This window comes from Leuciscus leuciscus, assembly GCF_965113295.1.
Source record: "Leuciscus leuciscus genome assembly, chromosome: 11".
NCBI classification, from domain to species: Eukaryota; Metazoa; Chordata; class Actinopteri; order Cypriniformes; family Leuciscidae; genus Leuciscus; species Leuciscus leuciscus.
This window is the reverse complement of record NC_138735.1, coordinates 27203922-27223014: the sequence shown is the minus strand read 5'-3', so window position 1 is coordinate 27223014 and position 19093 is coordinate 27203922. Positions and strand designations below refer to the sequence as shown.

General features: G+C 34.6%; 2 protein-coding genes across 2 annotated transcripts in view; one reads left to right on the top strand and one right to left on the bottom strand.

Annotated features, from left to right (window-relative positions):
* Positions 1 to 1483: 1483 nt before the first annotated feature.
* On the bottom strand, positions 1484 to 15921 carry atg9b (autophagy related 9B). The gene is made up of 15 exons (XM_082184262.1): positions 15815 to 15921; positions 15134 to 15284; positions 14954 to 14997; positions 14612 to 14676; positions 14334 to 14504; positions 11450 to 11591; positions 10299 to 11047; positions 8756 to 8909; positions 7113 to 7292; positions 6764 to 7009; positions 5172 to 5410; positions 4983 to 5085; positions 4844 to 4898; positions 3512 to 3686; positions 1484 to 3319 (listed from the first exon to the last, which is right to left on the bottom strand). Exons 2-14 carry the CDS (start codon positions 15240 to 15242, stop codon positions 3526 to 3528), a joined length of 2418 nt encoding a protein of 805 aa, XP_082040388.1. The 5' UTR covers positions 15243 to 15284; positions 15815 to 15921; the 3' UTR covers positions 1484 to 3319; positions 3512 to 3525.
* Positions 15922 to 16266: 345 nt separating this feature from the next.
* Positions 16267 to 19093, top strand: part of abcb8 (ATP-binding cassette, sub-family B (MDR/TAP), member 8) — a 7285-nt gene continuing 4458 nt past the window's right edge. Inside the window, exons 1-5 of the mRNA XM_082183848.1 lie at positions 16267 to 16478; positions 17234 to 17573; positions 17667 to 17822; positions 18480 to 18574; positions 18674 to 18779. Of these exons, the coding sequence (XP_082039974.1) occupies positions 16372 to 16478; positions 17234 to 17573; positions 17667 to 17822; positions 18480 to 18574; positions 18674 to 18779 (804 nt within the window). The 5' untranslated portion in view covers positions 16267 to 16371. The remainder of the gene's footprint in view (positions 16479 to 17233; positions 17574 to 17666; positions 17823 to 18479; positions 18575 to 18673; positions 18780 to 19093) is intronic.

Genomic DNA, 19093 nt, shown 5'->3' with positions numbered 1-19093 from the left:
TCGAAACTGAAAATACAGTACAGGCCAAAAGTTTGGACACATTTCTATTTTTAATGTTTTTGAAAGAAGTTTCTTCTGCTCATCAAGCCTGCATTTATTTGAGCAAAAATACAGAAAAAAAGAAGTAATATTGTGATATATTATTACAATTTAAAATAATTGGTTTTCAATTTATTATACTTTAAATTATCATTTATTTCTGTGATGCAAAGCTGAATTTTCAGGATCATTACTCCAGTCTATCACATGATCCTTTAGAAATTATTCTAGTATTCTGATTTATTATCAAAGTTCGAAACAGTTCTGCTGCTTAATATTTTTTCATAACCTGTGATACTTTTTTAGGATACTTTGATGAATAAAAAGTAAAAAATAAATTAATAAAAAAAATTAAAAAGCAAATGTTTTAAAAATAGAAATCGTTTAACAACAATATACACTACTACACTAATTTTTTTTCTTTCTTTTTTTTTTGAAATAAATCAATACTTTTATTCAGCAAGGATGTGTTAAATTGATAAAAAGTGATAGTAAAGATTTTATTTTGAATAAATGCAGTTCTTTTTAACCTTTTATTCATCAAATATATTAGTCAGCAGAACTGTTTCCAACACTCATAATAAATCAGAATATTAGAATGATTTCTAAAGGATCATGTGATAGACTGGATGTCACATGTGACACTGAAGACTGGAGTAATGATCCTGAAAATTCAGCTTTGCATCACAGAAATAAATGATCATTTAAAGTATAATAAATTGAAAACCAATTTTTTTAAATTGTAATAATATATCACAATATTACATTTTTTTCTGTATTTTTGATCAAATAAATGCAGGCTTGATGAGCAGAAGAAACTTCTTTCAAAAACTTCCAAAAAGTTTCCAAACTTTTGACCTGTACTGTATATAAATAATAGCCAATTCAAAATATTAAGAAATACTATAATCATATATTGCCAAAAAAGCTAATTACAAAAAAAAAGAGACAAACTAACCCCAAGCACATAATAAAATTAACTATGTTATTAATTACTATGAATTATTAATTCGGTTTATGAAATGATCAAATAAACTGAAAATATAAAAATAAAAGCCAATTCAAAATACTAATATAATAATTATATACAAGTATTAAACACTTTAAACTAACTTAGTCACTTTATTCCCAAGGCAACAATCCTAATTAAGTATTTTGTAAAAAAAAAAATGAATTACATTTTGTGTGTGTGTGTGTGTGTGTGTGTGTGTGTGTGTGTGTGTGTGTGTGTGTGTGTGTGTAAATTACTAAAACTGAAATTAAAATAAAATAAAAGCTATACAAATCTAAAATAATAATGGCAAACTAATCCTAAACACCTAAAATTACTAAGTGAAAATCTAAAAATACAAAAGCAAATTCAAAATATTAAGAAATACCATAATCATATAAAAGTAATACTAAAATAGCACCGGTGCCTGAAATGATCAACCAAGACAGCAAGTTCAGGTTTTGGTGTGGTTTATTTTTTTTTTGATAGTGTTATTTCGATCAGACAAAACAAGTCAAAATCCCCCCAAAAAAAAAAAAGAGACAAATATCGAAACAAATTAAATATACAAATATATAGCACCTGGCACAGTCCGACCCCAGACTGTTTAAACAGAACTTTAAGATAACAGAGCTAGTGTTTCACTAGCGCAGTTCAGTATTGTGTGGAAAAAAAAACCAGAATCCCGTAACACTGCAAACTGCGTCTGCAATAGCTTCATCCTGATAGTGTTCGTTCAATAACGTCACACCCACACAAATAAATACTGTACATATGCGGTCTTAAGGTACACTGGGAGGTATTTCGGTGGGTATGATATTGATGCCGTTTACCCTTATAAACTACTCTCTAACATCCATTTACTGCAGTATTTCAAGTAGGTGATTTCTGAAAGCTCTTTATATGCCATGTGTAAACTGTCAGAAAGCCCGCAGGCTCTCGTGATGCTGATATATTACAGAGGCAAACCTTTTGAGAGCACATTCATTAAAAACTATTTGTTCTATGGCGGATTCTAGTTTAATAACGGATTGAACTCTTTTACTGTAGGCACCACACGACAATCTTACCCTTCAGTTTTGGGTTTACACGGACTCGGACACGAGACATTAACTGCTCAAACGGATGAATTCTGGGACACGGCTTGAAGGATCTTCTGTCAGATGTGTGATATTTAGTTCATCACGCTGGAAGAGACTGTTATCGGTTTGGGTACAAAGTACAAATCCCAAACCAGTCTTAAAAACATGACACCGTTAACGGCTGCGAAATGATTTTGTCAGTTTAACCTTGAATAGTCACTTTGTTGAACTTTTTGAGTGGTTAAAAATGTTGTTTACAAGTTGAGAAATAATATTGAAATGGATCTGAACTGTGACTAATGTCTGGCTTTATATATATATAAAAAAAAAATCCTATCATTTGATTAATTTAAATATTTTTTCGACATTCACTCGAACACATCTTTAGCTTGTTTCATTCGTATAGCATTAGCATCATTTAAATGATAACAAAAATCATTTAATGCAGTCATGTGATCATCTAAAGATTAATACAAGCACATTTGTCAGTGTAGATGAAACGACCTCATGACAGACTGACTTTTTCATTTGAACTCCTGCAAATCAAACTCTTTTTGGTAAAATTTGATGAATTTTATTGCTAAAATCTTGTTTAAATGTTGCATTTTATTAAGATCTGTCAAAACTTTTGTTTCATTAAATGAAACTAGGCAAAATTATCCTATATATTATATTTTCTTTAAGGAATTTTTTTTTTATAATTTTATATTGAATAGTATGTTTTTCATATGAGGCAACTGGGATGATTTTACATTCAGTGAAGTTTTCTCTGTCCGGCGATGCTGTAACGCACAAGTGAAACTAGCAATCCTACGATAAAAGGATGTTTTCATCCCTCTAAACCGAGGCGGCGCGGAGAAAGTAACTTGCCCTAACCCAAATAAATCAAACGTTGCATGAGAAAAAAATGAAATGGAAATAAATACTGTAAAACAAGTGTTATCCTGTCGTGTCATAAACAAAACAAACACACACACACACACACACACGTACACAGCAGTCTTAAATGTAAATGTAATGATGCGAGGATGGAGGGAAAGTGGCAGACATACTCTTGCAGTCCATTACATCAGTTCCTCTGAACTGGAAGACGGTGTGTCCAGAGAACCCAACGGCCCCTGGAACGGCATGCTTGGTGTGGCGTCCCAGCATGCTTTATCAAAAGGTTTCAAAGCAAGGCCACAACTCCCAGAAATCAACACAAAACCTGCAAAAAACAAAGATGTTAAGCATTAGCAATATGGAATTTGATTCATTTTGCACTTTATATATAGCGATATTGAGTAGTTTGAGTCAAAAAAATCTAATCCTATGGAATGCTATATCAAAATAATGTGATGCATGTTATATTATAATATAATATAAAGGTATGAGCGATGATGTGTGAAAGGCACCGTACAGGTTGAAGGCACTTCAGCTGCTCCCTCTGCTGGTCTGATCTGGCACAGGGTTGATGTTTATCTCTTCCTCGTCCCCCTGCTCCTCCTCTTCCTCTTCAGCCCAGCCACCCAAGCGGACAGAAGTGGGCGACTCCAAGGTGACCGTCTGTGTGGACTGTGTCTCGGGACCATGAGCTGAGAGGAAGAAGCGGCTCATGATGCTCAAATCACTGATTACCCCAAAGATTCAACATATGATATCATAGACCTGTGGACTGCTTATTCTGGCTAAGACACACTCACTTATTGACTGAATAACTTGACTGACCAGACACAATCTAAAAATTATTTTATTAGTCCCATTCTCTAAGAGCACTTTATAATGAGGTTAAATTCGTGAATATTAGTTAATGCATTCTGTATCATGAACTAGGAATAAAAAAACAATATATTGACAATATATATGCTGTTTTAATTCATTAATGATTCAGATTTATTAAATTATATTCATATTTTTTAAAAATAAAATAAAATCTAAAATTAAAAAATAATAATGATTTTAAACATGAAATTAGATTAATACGTGCTATAAAAAGTATTGTTGATTGTGAGTTTGATTCCTAATTCTTACAAATGTATTCTTATTGCAAAGTGTTAGAATATTGTAAAGTAAGTTTTTAGAGAATATTGCTAATTAATGTTCATTAATTACCCCATTCCCTAGTTTAATGGTTGCATTTTACAATAAGGTTAAATTTGTCAACATTAGCTGATGCATTTTGTAACAGGAACTAGCAAAAAAATAAGATTTTCTTTTTAAATTAATGTTAATTTCTATATTTGCTAACACATTGTTAACATTGAGTTGTTTAAAATGATAAACAAAATGTATAATAGTAATATTGATCATGAATTAACAATAAAAAAGTATTTATTTATAAATGAACAATATTTTAAACATAAGCTGAAAATATATTAAAAGATGCTGTAAATGATTGTTTGTTTGATACCAACTAATGATAGGAAAAGTAACCATATTGTAAAGTGTCATCAAACATTTTTCAATTATATTTCAAATACATTTTTCACCGTGACTTCGTCTACCTTTGGCACATGTGAAATTTTTCTCACCAAATCTCTTATAAGTCTCATCTTTAATAAAAGCATTGGGCGGCACTAGTGTGATGGGGATGATGCTTTCACGTGCATATTTCAATTCTAATTAAATCTTACTTGATTATTTTTAGTGTTGTTAATTTGACTAATTACTCGACATGGCCACCACTATCTGATGCGCTTTGAAAAATCCATTTTTGTTCAGACTGTTGGTAAGACGACTCTGGTTCACTCACCACTGTTGGCGCTCAAGTCCCTCATTGGCACATGCTGGGTCTTCTGCTGATGCACCTACGGGAAAGACCAAAAACCACTATGAAGGATTGTTATTAATATTTGAGTATATTAGGGCCACTGTGAGGAGCGTGTACTCACCTCATGCATGTATATAGCGTGCAGGCTCATCTCGGCTGATGCAAACTCTGACACCAGGGCTGAATGAGACTGGCTGAGCATCTTGGAGTCACTAGCGGACATGCTAAAGAAAAGGAAAGATATATAACTTCAGTCTTACACAGATCTGAATGATTTAGACACAAATTGCGAGGGTTTTATGGCGGTTACCTGTCGGCCACACTGTGGTCGCTGTAGTACATGAGGCCGTCCTGCTGCTGTCGGGATGGCAGAAGTGAGTGTGAGCGGGATCGTCCTGCGTGGGGCTGCTGGGACGACGAGAGGGACGCCAGGACGCTAGCCGCGGCTGAGGCCGCACTGTTCGGAGCGATGAAGCGCCGGTTCCTTCCGGGCAGTCCAGAGGCAGTCAGTACAGGGTGAGCCAACACACTGGCTAACAGGTTATCAGGCTGAAGAACAGAAATAATGCAAAAACACATGCATCTCATTGAGGGATGTGAAAAATGAGCTGGCAGATGTAACCCTGCAGACACAGATGGCTGAAGTCAGGATTATGATCTGTGAAATAACCAATCTGGCAGCGAGTGCAGAAACAATGCAGAGGCAAAGAATTAAATGTCAATATTTCTTGTCTTTCCTGGCAGGTTTTTTAATATCCTGAACGCCACAGGAAATGTTTTTTCTTTCTTTCTCGATTTCCTTTCGGAATGGAGTGTTTCTAAGTGTGTCCCACTCAATAAATAAAATAAATCTCTACTCTGTAGGTTTAACCACTGAACTGCCGAAACTAGAACGTAAAATACAGAGCAGAGCACATCATAATTTTACCTCACATTGTTGTATTGATATTCCTACCCCAAAAATCATTATTTTCACATAATTATATTTTGTTTGGTGGGGAATCATTAAAATTAAGTTTGTAAAAAGACAAAACCGAAGCTTTAGGTAAACACACACAGTTTTTTTTTATTACATATATTTTTTTTTCTGATAGAAATAACTATTTAATAATATTATATTGTTGTTGATAATAACACTACTGTTCAAAAGTTTGGGGTCAGTAAGTTATTTTACATTGTAACAGTATTTCATTAATTGCAGCCTAAGAGACTTCAAAAATCTTTTGAACGGTATGTTTTTATCTTAAATATCATAGTAAATATCCCTAATATGATTTTGCATGATTTAGCAATTATTTACATTTTTTTTATTTTTTTTTATATTGTAATATTTATAATATATATTTATATTATATTATATTAATATATAGAATTTTAATGTATTTATATACATTTTTTTGTAGCTTTTAAATAGTTTAAAAAAATGGCTATTTAAATAAAAAAATTGTTTTTGCAATTAAGCACTTTTGCCATCTAATCTCAATCCCTCATTATAATAATAATACTCATTATTGCAATATATATATTGTAAGTGTTTATATAAATTTTAAAATATTTATAAATCAGGTCAATATTTATTGCCTCTAACATATGCTGTTTTAAGTAAAAAAAAAAAAAATCATTGTGCTTATTAATACTCTTAAAAATAATGTCACAATGCAAATAAAATAATAAAAAATCCTAAAATATCTCTTATTTTTGTAAGTGTGTTTTAAGGTGAAATATAACCTTGGACAAGATCTGTGAGATACAAGATTAATCAAATGCCGATGCATACAGTTCTGCCCTACATTATATCTATCTGTGTTGTGAATGCTGTTTAGAAAAAGCTGCATTGATTGGAACATGATAGGGATCTAATACAGTCTAAGTCAATGGTGAACATGATAAAGTGTGCCTTACCCCTGTGCCGGACTCATTGGACAGCAGCGAGGTACAGAGAGGAGCCTCGGACAGCAGCAGCTGAGGAGACGGTCCCGTCTGAGCGTCCTGTTGCACCTTCTCCATCAGGTGACTGATGAACACTGAGCTCTCCTGCGGGGGCTGCCAGCGAGGGTTTTTGATGGTGAAGTGCATCAGGGAAAGCTCCGTCTTGCCGTTCTCAGCCTGCTGGTACACCGAGGCCTCCGTCTGGCCTTCAGACATCCACTGAGCGAGAGGGGAGAACACAAACATCTGAGTTTGCACCATGAAGCTTTACCCACCGAATTACTGCAAGCTGCATGTCCAAACATCTTTGATGTGCATTTACCTGTGGATTGCCATGGCGTCTGATGTCCATCTGGGCGAATGAGCAAATGTCTCCCACCCCTGCCACATCAACCGTGAAGTTACGGAAGAAGTCGATGATTTCTAAAGATTTGCTCCGCAGGGGGAAGATGAGGATGAAGGGGGTAATTATGGGACTGAGAAGCTCCTCCAAGATAAAGACCTGAAATGAGAGAAACTAAGTGAGTGGAACTTCTAAAAGCAGCTGCACAGGTGTGAAACAGATGCAAGATGAAGATTCAAATCTAAAGAACAGGTGTGTAAACTCTTAGACAACAGGTGCGGAGTGGTAAGGTATCATTTCACACTTGAAAGAACTGAAAACTCAACTGTTCCTGTGGTAAACCATCAGTCGTACTAATTTTCAGCTGTCAGACATCGCGTATTTTGTCTCTCTGTATTATAAAAGTAAGATCAGGAATAAAAAGTCAAGTCCAGACTATATTGATACTATTTGAATCATTTGTTTTCACCATAATAAATACTTAAATAATTTATATATAGGCTAATTTCAACAACCATGTTATTTAAATAATTAATTATTTATAATTTAGTCATGTTTGTCTTTCTGTCTTTTAGTATATTATACCTAAGAGGGTTTTTTTAACTATGAAATATTATTTAGACCATATGCAAACAATTATACTTGATTTCATAAAGACATGTTTTCTAAATCAATTTATTAGCTAGTGATTGTACTAAAGCCTACATAAAATATTTAAATAATACTTCATTTAATTTGTATCAACTTCAAATTAGCGGTGTGTCCTCTTTATATTCATTATTAGAAGATAAATAAAGGAAAACATTTTCAATTTAAATGTATTTGTATAACACTTTTTATAATAAATATAATTCCAAAGCAACTGCAGAAAATAGCGCCATACAACTAGTGAACGAGCTAAAAGTGACATCAGTAAGAAAAGCACACAACAGACTAAAAACTATTCTTATACATGTATTTAGCAGGGAAAGGCCGATTTTTTTTATTGTTTTTTTTTTTTTGGGAGAAAAATATATCCATATGCACTTTCAAAATAACATTTGTAATTGTTTTAAGTTTGAAAACCCCTGTATTCGTTCATTAATCATTTAATCACTTATTTATTTGCTGCGTATTTTTATGCATACAGCATTTTATGCATATGCATATTCAAAAGTTTGGGATCGGTAAGATTTTTTAAATGTTTTTGAAAGAAGTCTCTTATGTGCACCAAGGCAGCATTTATTTGATCAAAAATACAGTAAAAACAATAATATTGTGATATTACAATTTAAAATAACTCTTTTATACATTAAATAATATATTTTAAATATTTCATTTCAAATTATGCAAGTCTTCAGTGTCACATGGTCCTTCTAATATGCTGATTTGCTGCTCAAGAAACATTTATTATCATTATGGAAACCGTGATAATTTTTTTCTGAATTTTTTAATGAATAAAAAGTTAAAAAGCACAGTATTTATTTGAAACAGAAACCATTTGTAACAGAAATATCGTTACTATCACTTCTGATCAATTTAATGTGTCGTTGCTGAATAAAAGTATTAATTTCTTTAATCTTCCCACATTTTTTAACGGTAGTGTATATTAATGAATGAATGAACAAAAGGCATAATCTCACCGCTTTATACTGGAAAAGCTGTGCCATCTCATCCCGGGTCTCGCTCTTGTTGGCGTTGCCCTTCCAGTGGTCGGGCATGTAGTGAATGTGGGCAAGGACACACTGAAGCAACTGTTCAGGACACCACACCATATGTTCATCTGGAATAAACGACCTGTAAGAGATTCAGATGGCGTTACTGAAGACCAGGTCAGATTAACAGGTGCTGAGAGTGTTCAGGTCAGAATTACAATGCTTAGGTGGAACAAGGTCAGCAGAACACATGAGACAGCACTTGTTCTTTGACCTGACGCCAGCTGGGAAGAGCTGCGGAGAGCAATTGTCTTTTACTTTAAGTAGCTGGACCAGTATGTTTTATGTCAAGGTGCACAGCAGTAATCATTTTACACATTAGCTCGGACGGAGCTGCCTCGTTGTCTACATGGGCAGCATCTTTAGCTAAATGAAACCTCACAAGTAGCCTCACCTTTGCCTGACGACACAAGGTCTGGGCTCTTTAGCCACTGTTATTGCCCAAGGATCAGCCACTTATTCATCGGCTTGACTTACAGGTAAACCATTCACAGCTTTGTCATGTTTAGGAGAGTCTAAATGCGGCGACAATAACAGAACTCATTCCTTGGACACATGATTTCATGTTTACCTGCATATGCCGCAGATATTCCCTTCTCAGTGAAGTACTTCACCTGATCTTCCATTTACAATGTCACAACTAATCAAACAAAATCACTCAGGAATCTAAAAGATCGGCCAAGCTTGGAAAAATAGTACTTTTCCCATTTCCCATATCCCATGGGTAAACATGTGAACACATATTTCTTAACTAAATGCCTTAAAAACACTTTAAAAACCTACATTTTTAAGCCATTATCTTCACAAATATATTCCGGTCTCACAAAAATAAATGAAAGCTGAATATATATATTTTTTTTTATATAAAAAATTATAAAGCACATAAAATATTACTAAAAGTTATGAACTTAAGTTAAATAAAAACCGAAAATATAAAAATAAAAGCTATTAACAAATACTATAATAGCATAAATAATGCTAAAATAACACTGTTTTAGAAACACCACTTCTTGGATGATTTTTTTCAAAGAGCAGTGCATTATGGGATTGCATTTTCTGAGGTGGAGACATGCAGTGCTGCCTTAGCTTTTGGCTTAAAAGAAGGCGCCTTAAAAGGCAACATAAATGTTGTATCCTACCTTTAAGAACAGTCTGTCTATGACAACTAAAAATGATTGTATATTTTGTAAATAATACAAGCTATTGTCTTCACAATCTAATAATACCTGGATTTGATTCATATGAAAACAAACAACCCTCAAAACATTTAATAAATACAATTTGATCAATTCAAGGTGGTCTACAGCAGGTCTAACTGGTTTTCTTTTAGCAAAGATACTGTCCTGTACAACTTATTTGATTATTTATTGTGTACTATGAGTATTGTTTGCTCTTACAAATGTATTTTTGCCTGGTCCTTGTACAGTAGGTCGCGTCTGCTAGATGAATAAATGCAAAAGTCTTGCCGTACCTGGTGATGGTGATGACCACGCCAAGTACGGTGATGGCCGTGAGGATGTGTTGCACGGTCAGCACGTCTTCATCGTACACCGTCAGAGCGATGAGCACAGCGAACACCGAGCCGGAGAAGAAAGCCACGTTCTTGGCCAGCACCGCCAACATAGGAGAAACAAAGACGTTCATGTACTTGGCGGCGGGTTTGTACCCACGGCCCATCCTGCCTTGCAGCTCGTGATCCAGCTCGTTGAAGTGGCGCAGGTAGAGCCGGCCGTACAGCGACCAGCGCCGGGCCCCCAGACTCCCCGGCTCCCGCTTGATGACCTCAGCGTAGCTGAAGAACGCGTACAGCACCTGCCACACCAGCACGAAGGGGCACAGCAGCAGATTGACTAGCCCTGTCAACAGTATGACGCGGCTCAGCTGCTTGGCGAGGTCCTGCCGGTTTGCCGCCCGTTTGTATTTAGGATGCAAGCTCCATTTGTTCTGGAAGAGTGAGAGAGGTCCCCAGAACAGAATGAGCTCAAAGTTGTATTTTAGGCCCTGCGTGAGGAAAATCATGTCGCCGAAGAAGGGCGCACGCAGTCTGACGGGCAGCAGGGACTTGTTGATCATGGCCACCGTGTAGTTTTTAAAGCGCAGGATGCGGTGGTAGATGTCTAGTTCGGAAAGTTCACGCTTCTGGACACACATGGGATGCTCACGCTGCAGGTGAATCAAACGCCCTTGAACTTCTTGCCATGTGAAGTTGCACAACTCATCCTAACATTCATAAAAACACAAAACAGTGTTTGAATAAGTAGTATAATAGAAACAATTTATAATTCGTCAAATTATTTTCAAAAAATGTATTTAGGTGTGACGAATGTGGTTAATAGTGTGCTTATTTATTTAAAGATAAATTCACACAACCTTTTATAGATTAGTTTTAGATTAATCTGCACTTTGTTCATCATTTTATGATTATTAATATACATGCAGTTTTATGACTTCATCAACTGAGAGACAACATGGAATATTTGTACTTTTAAAAATTCATTTATCACACCATCGGGCCACTAAAATGATAACAAATGTAAAAAGAATTATGTAAAACCAGACACAGCATGTTACATTTGCACTTTAATCTAAAATATTGTTTGATCAACTTAATGTGTCTCTTACCATCTGTATTTTCAGAGCTTTAATATAAAACTGCCGGATCTCCCAGTAGCTGAGGACGTTAAAGATCACCTTCACAAGCCGATAGAGCCAGAAAATGGCCGCCATTATCAAGAGAAAGATGATCCAGCTGTTTCCTTGAATCCTGATTGAGGAAGAAAGATCATCACTATTATGATTTGACAGCAGATGATTATGGGATTGCTCATGGTTCGTTATAAGTTGCGCATATAAATTACATATATAATATCTATACTACCATTCAAAAATTGAGTTTTTATTCAGCAAGGATGCATTAAATTGATCACAAGTTACAGAAAATGTATAATGTTACAAAAGATTTACAATTCAAATAAATGCTGTTATCTTGGGGGGAAAAACACGCAACTGTTTTCAACACTGATAATATTAAAGGGGTGGTTGATTATGATTTCACTTTTTTAACTTTAGTTAGTGTGTAATGTTGCTGTTTGAGCATAACCAACATCTGCCAAGTCACAATGCTCAAAGTTCAAAGCAACGGGAGATATTTGCTTTTAAAGAAATTGCTTTTTAAGGACTACAACAAACGGCTGGTATGGACTACACAACATTCCTCCTGGGTTAGTGACATCACTAACCCTAAGATTTACATAAACCCCGCCCCCGGGAACCCGATTTATAGATTATCAAGACAGAATATGCTAATCAATGATTAGAGGATAGTTAACGCCACATCAGCTACATAAATTTAAACATAAATAAAAAAGTTTTTGAAATTTTCAGGACACAAGCTGACGTAGCTCCGCCCCCCGTGCTGGGAGCAGCAGCTCATTTGCATTTAAAGGGACAGACAAAAAACGGTGCATTTTTGCTCACCCTTAAGGACATTTTTACATGCTATACCTGTGGGGTATTTTGAACTAAAACTTCACATACACACTCTAGGGACATCACAGACTTATTTTACATCTTGTGAAAAGAGCATTATACCATCCCTTTAATAAATGTTTCTTCAGCTCTAAATCATCATCATATTAGAATGATTTCTGAAGGATCATGTGACACTGAAGACTGGAGTAATGATGCTGAAAATTTAGCTTTGATCGCAGGAATAATTACATTTTTAAATATATTCAAATAGAAATTATTTAAATTTGTAATTATATAATATGTCACAAGTTTACTGTTTTTACAGTAATTAGTGGTGGGCATAATAGACTTCTTTCAAAAATGTTAGAAATGTTAGATTTGGGAGCGCAAACGCGCTTGAATAACTAATACTCTCTTCCAAACGCAGTTAGTTGCAAAACAGAATGAAAGCAGATATCAAAAATAATATGACCAACCAAATGAGAATGTTTGGCAAGTCTTAATTACTTTACGAAAGCACAAGATGTTCCTGAATGAAGTGCGTCAACTGTGATATTAATATGTTTGTGTTGCATATCTGAGTGTGTGAACAACACATTTGTAAATTGATTTATACTTCTTCTGATTATCTGTCTATGGAACATTAGGTGTCCGTGATAAGGGTTACCAAGTAAAAATCCAATGCCAAAAGGACCAAAACATTGCACACTCGTTTTCTATTTAAAACACATGAGCTCTACGTAATACAAAGTTTCAGTATCATCTACGGTCCCAGAAATAGAATAACAGGTTCTGAGGAGCAGATCATCCCAACGGGTGCTTGTTTACAGCCTGCTTATTTTGGAGCCACTGTCTGAGAAGTAGGAAACCAATCAGTTCAAGGTTTTGAATGACGTGTGACGCAATCTATGGAGCAAAACAGCATTCCCGCCCAGAGCTCCAGGGCACGTTTGAACTCAGGCAACTATGAAAGTCCAGCTAGACGTGACAGGAAAACCGCAATAATAAATCAACGTACAACTTTGAAAACACGTAATAAACCTTGATTGGTCCAAAAATAAACCTTGAGTGGTGCATTATGATAAAAGTTCACATGCAATATCAAAATATCAGAAAACTGGCTGTTACAATGCAGGTTGTAAAAAGTTTACCTATTTGTTCTTTTCTAAAATATAATATTTAAAATATTACAAAAGCGCTAAAACCTGGTTTTAATTCTAAACAAGGGCTTGTCACTAACGATTACTTTGGTAATCAAGTAATCGGTCAATTATTTTGACAATCGCGTAAACCGATAAATTGAAGCTCACGACAGCCCTATTCTGAACTTTGCTTGATTCAGTGAAAATACTAATTTTGACTGTAAACTGAAACTGTAAAAGATTTTCTGTATAAATAAAACATATTTGAAATTAGTTCAGTGTTATTTTAATATTATTTATACACCATCATAGTATTTATTAATATTTAGAATGAGCTTTTATTTTTATATTTTCATCTTCAGTAGTTTTATTATGCTCTTCTGTCATTTTTAATAGTTTTTTATATATATATATATTTCTATTAAGTTCTAATTTATTTAGTTTTAGTAATTTTAGTACTTCAACTGAATATTATTTTATTTCAGTCAGTTGCAAAAGCAACATTTCTTCTTTTTACAAGATTTTTGAGTGCGAGTTTAAGTTTTTCATCTAATATTCATTTATTTGATTATAGCTTAATATATTAATTTGGTATATTTGTAAACCAGATACAAATATACTTTGGTATATAATATACCAATTAATAGAAATTTAAATGACAAGAACACTCAAGTGTTCTATTGATTGATTAATAATATCAGTGTAAATAAAGACTGATTTTGTTGAAATTGTTCAATTATTAATTGTTAGAGTATTCCTAAATAAACAAACAAACAAACAAATAAAATTCAGTGTAACCACAGATTTCTACAAGCAAAGCCAATTTCAATTGGCAATAGCAGGACGCTCAGCATCTCTCAGTGCATACGCCTGTATAAACCGGAGACACTGACCTCTCAGTGCACTGCTCGCTGGGTAAAATAGCATCAGGAAGGGTGACCTTGTTCCGGTCCAGAGGACCGAGGCTCTGACCCGTGTGGTTGACCACTCGGTTGGCAAAGAGAACATCATATTCCACACAGTTGAAGAGAAAAGTTGTAAACGTGACCACAAACAGGAATTGCCTGGAAATGGGAAAATGCAAAAGCAGAGATGATTAGTTCTTAAGTGATATATATCCAAACCTGCCATAAAGAATTAAAGCTTCATGCAAAAAATAAATATGACTTACACAAGCTCAAAAAATTCTGATAACACCATACAGGCGAATCCATTCTTCTGATGAAAATGATATATGTGAGCATGTTGATTAAGGCCTCTTGCATTCCAATAAAAGTTGACACAGTTTTAAAGAATTACAGCTTTGTTTAGCATTTATGTAGCCAGAGCGTAACAAAATATCAATGCTTAATGATGAATAGAGGCAGTGTGTTCTCATGAAAAAGAGAAAATGATACCGAGTCCTGGGAGATTATAGCTTTTGCTGATTTTCATGCATTGACAGAATTGCCAATTTTTCCTATGAAATGTATGTAAATAATATTGCAAAATGTAATATTTTTTTAAAGGATATTCTTGTGAAGAAATTGTCGAGGTTCTTGATATGATGCCATGGGTCTGCAATGTAACAAAGACATAATTCAAATGACAAAAAAAATGGAACAGTCTATAGTATTTTATATATACAAAATAACATATTAGACACCTGCTATTAACTAGTCATACTGTATATGACACAGTGAACGATACTTACCGCCTCTGCCCTCTGAAACATGGATGAGTAAATCTTCCTCTCCTGGGGGTGAGTCTTCATCACAGTCTTCTATCCGATGATACTCTTGGTACGTTTCAAAACCAGCCATCGTGTTTTACATTCTACCCCTCTATAATATTCACCTTAGGTCCTGAACAACAGGTATAATGATAGTGGGATTAGTGGGACAATTTACTACACACACATCTCACACCATAAACAAGTGCAAAACCAGCTCAAACTGACCAAGTTCACTGTACTCACGAGCTCAAACTGACCAAGTTCACTGTACTCACGAGACTGTTATTGTCTCTATTTTTCTGACTAAACCCCAACCACATGCTCAGTTTATGTACAGTTGAATCAAGGACAGACTTGATTGCATCATTACAAACAGACAAAGACACATGTTGTCATTATGAATCACGATGACGTGCAAATGCAACGATTATTAATGACAACATAACTGCTCATTAGATTAAACCATTTTTTATGAAGTGTCTGCTAACAGGGGTGAGTTTAACAGATGACCATCACACATCAACCTCATCCTGGCAAAACTGCTCATTATTTGCTTATATCGTCTGTTTTTTTGTCTTGTTGAGATTTTCTTACTGAAAACACTTCTATTAAAAGAAAACTGAAATGATTTAAATATGTAAAGCGCAAAATGAGCCTCACCATCCGAGCAAAGATGATCCTCGCCTTTGCTCTTCACAACAAAAACAGATATGACAACAAATATCGCCTGTCGTCACTTTGGGTTCTGTTAGCGTCACTTCCGGGACTTTTATTCGCTACATGTAATGCAAAATACCAAAATAGACCATTTAAAATATTATTTGCATGTATTAATACATTATTACCCTTTATAATCAATTATAAAATATAAAATGTTTATTTAAATACAATTCTGAAGAAATGAATGCGAACACCGTTCATCAAACATAGACAAATTTCAGACTAAAATAAATACCGAATAAAACAAAAGCCAAGTTATTAAAAATAACCACATTGATATAATGCCAAATTGTCATATACACTCCGCTATTTATGTATGTAAAAAGTTAAATAAAACAAGCCAACGTATATTTACGCAGCGATGACGTATAGGGCAAGCGTGGTCACGCTGGGATTGCGTAAACATGGCGGCCTACATGTTAATCCTTGAGTTCATTTAGTTTCATGAACAATCTTTCTTTCTTCTTCCTGCTGTCATTACAAAACACTACTAAAACATGTTTCATTTTGCACGTTGCAGTCGGTTGACACGCGGCACTGTCACGTCTGATCGACTTTTGAGCTCCCAAAAAACAAGAGATTTCTTGATCCACCACCTCAATAGGTACACAATATTTCTCTATATTTATTATGTTGGCTTGAAACTAACTGTCTACACAGCACATTCATTTCCATGTTAATCTGGTTGAAGTCACGAGGTGGTCTGTAATCAAGTAACGTTAGACCTTGCTTTTGTTGACATATAGAAGTATGTTATTTATGCATGTCAAAGGTGATTCATATGGCCTTTACTAAGAAATAATATTGCGTAATAATCGTGGTATGTCCCTTGTGAAAAACAAGTACACTTTAGCATACTTTTAAAAGAGTACTTATTATGGGAAAATATACTTTGAAATAATATAGTAATATATGTATAAGTGCGAACTGAATGTAGTGTCTTCGGACAAGTAATTGCATTTGTTATGTGCAATTGAAATGCAATTAGTTAAGCTTAAGAGTGCTTTTTAACATATTTAAGTACATCTTTAAATGTAATTTCATTATAACTTCTATTGTCTTTGAAACATGGTGTACCACTAAGTGTACTGACAAGCATTTATGGTAAACTAAATAAAATGAGGTCATGTATTTCAATATATTTGTCATTTATGAAGTTGCAATTTAGTGCATTTAAAATATATTATCTTTAAATGTAATATCAAATAACACACATTTAAAATTATAATCAGGAACTGATTTAGTATGTTAGTCAACACTTCAGAATAAGTGTACTTTAAAGCACAACAACCACGTTGATTTAAAGTAAAACCAATGATTTGACATGATAACAAAGTGCACTTTTTTCTTGTATTGTAGACGTGGCCAGCACACAGTACCATGGAGCGGTTCACAAATCCCATTCACACAGTTCACTGTCAGTGCTCCTGTCCGCATATGGAGACAAGCTCAAAAAGTGCTCCGTCTAGCATCCAGACGGCAGCCGAGAACACCAAACGTCACTCTGAAACTCATATTAGGACCAGCTGCTTTGACAGTGACAGCACGCTTGCTTAGTACTGTAGCTCATTGTGAAGCAGATGTGAACAATAATGTCCAAGTGGAAGTTCAGGTGAAAGAGAAGATTCCTGAATTCAGCTGGGCCATCCTGTGGGAGTTTGTTCGACCCCAACTTCTTGCTCTAATAGGAGCCGTTATCGTCAGTAAACATTTAAACTATATGTGCTCATGCTAAATTGAATTTAATATCATTTTTGGCTAATTCTTTTAACCATATGATGTTCTCTTTCAGCTTGCGTTTGGAGCAGCAGCCCTTAATATTCAGATTCCTCTGATTTTGGGGGATCTGGTGAATGTCGTCGCCCGCCACATGAGAGAACAAACCGGTCACTACGTGAGAGATATTCAAGCGCCTGCAATGAAGCTGCTTGGACTGTATGGTTTACAGGTACTTTAGGTCACATATTGAAACCTTATGAGCAACATTTGATTTGCTTCTGATTATAAAAAAAAACTCTCACTATTACAGTAGCATTCAAACATTTGGGGTGAGTAAGATTTTTGAAAGAAATTAAACCTTTTTATTCAGCAAGGATACATTAAATTGATCAAAAGTGACAGTAAAGACATTTATAATGTTACAAAAGATTTCTATTTCACATGCATTTCTTTTAAACTTTCTATTAATCAAAGAATCCTGAAAAAATGTATTAGGTTTCCATAAAAAGGTTTTCATCATTGATAATAATCTGAAATGTTTCTTGAGCAGCAAATCATCATATTCTAATGATTTCTGAAGGATCATGTGACACTGAAGACTGGAGTAATGATGCTGAAAATTCAGCTTTGATCACAGGAATAAATTACATTTTAAAATATATTCAAATAGAAAACATTTATTTATTTATTTTTAATAATATTTCACAGTTTTACTGTTTTACTGTATTTTTGATCATATAAATGCGGCTTTGGTACTTCTTTCCAAAGCCGCAGAAGATACTTCTTTCAAAAACATTACAAAATGTAACCAACCCTAAACTTTTTATTTATATTTATATTTTTATTTTTATGTATATGTCAAATGTGTTGTTTATTTGTCCTTCAGGGTCTGTTGACGAGTGGCTACATCATTCTACTGTCTAGAGTTGGAGAGAGAGTGGCTGCTGACATGAGAACAACTCTCTTCATGTCTTTGCTTAGGTTTGTGCTTTTTCTTTAAGGAATTAAAGTACAAATGTGCTATATTTGCTGAAGAGGCACTCATAATTCTAATTATCTTGTGTAAATGTCATGTTACAGACAAGATGTTGCGTTTTTTGATGCAAACAAGACTGGGCAGCTGGTTAATCGCCTCACGTCAGACATCCAGGAGTTTAAATCTTCCTTCAAGCTGGTTATTTCCCAGGTAGGATGTTTTATACACCAGTTTTTATGCATTATTTGCCTATTGTGTGGTTTGCAATATATACGCATGAAATGCATGCTTTTGCATCACCTTTAAAGGTGTCCTATATGTGTTTTCTTTTGTGTGTAAGTTGCTGTTTGAGCATGAAAAATGTCACGCCAAAGCACAAAGTTATTGTTTATATCAGTGCGCACTGTTTCTGAACTCCCTGAAACGCCTCCATTGTAGTCTTGAGTTTTCTTCCAGGAACGAACGTCACATTATTTCTCAATGAAATAATTCCTGGCCAAGGCATACGCAAAATAAAGGGGCGG

What these genes read in the sequence shown, in the direction of transcription:
- atg9b (XM_082184262.1), bottom strand. Translation starts at nt 15,242, where the DNA reads ATGGCTGGTTTTGAAACGTACCAAGAGTATCATCGGATAGAAGACTGT. An exon ending in TGTTTCAGAGGGCAGAGGCG is followed by an intron (nt 14,998 to 15,133) that starts GTAAGTATCGTT and finishes GTTACATTGCAG; the next exon opens with ACCCATGGCATCATATCAAG. An exon ending in AGCTTTTCCAGTATAAAGCG is followed by an intron (nt 7,293 to 8,755) that starts GTGAGATTATGC and finishes CTCTCATTTCAG; the next exon opens with GTCTTTATCTTGGAGGAGCT.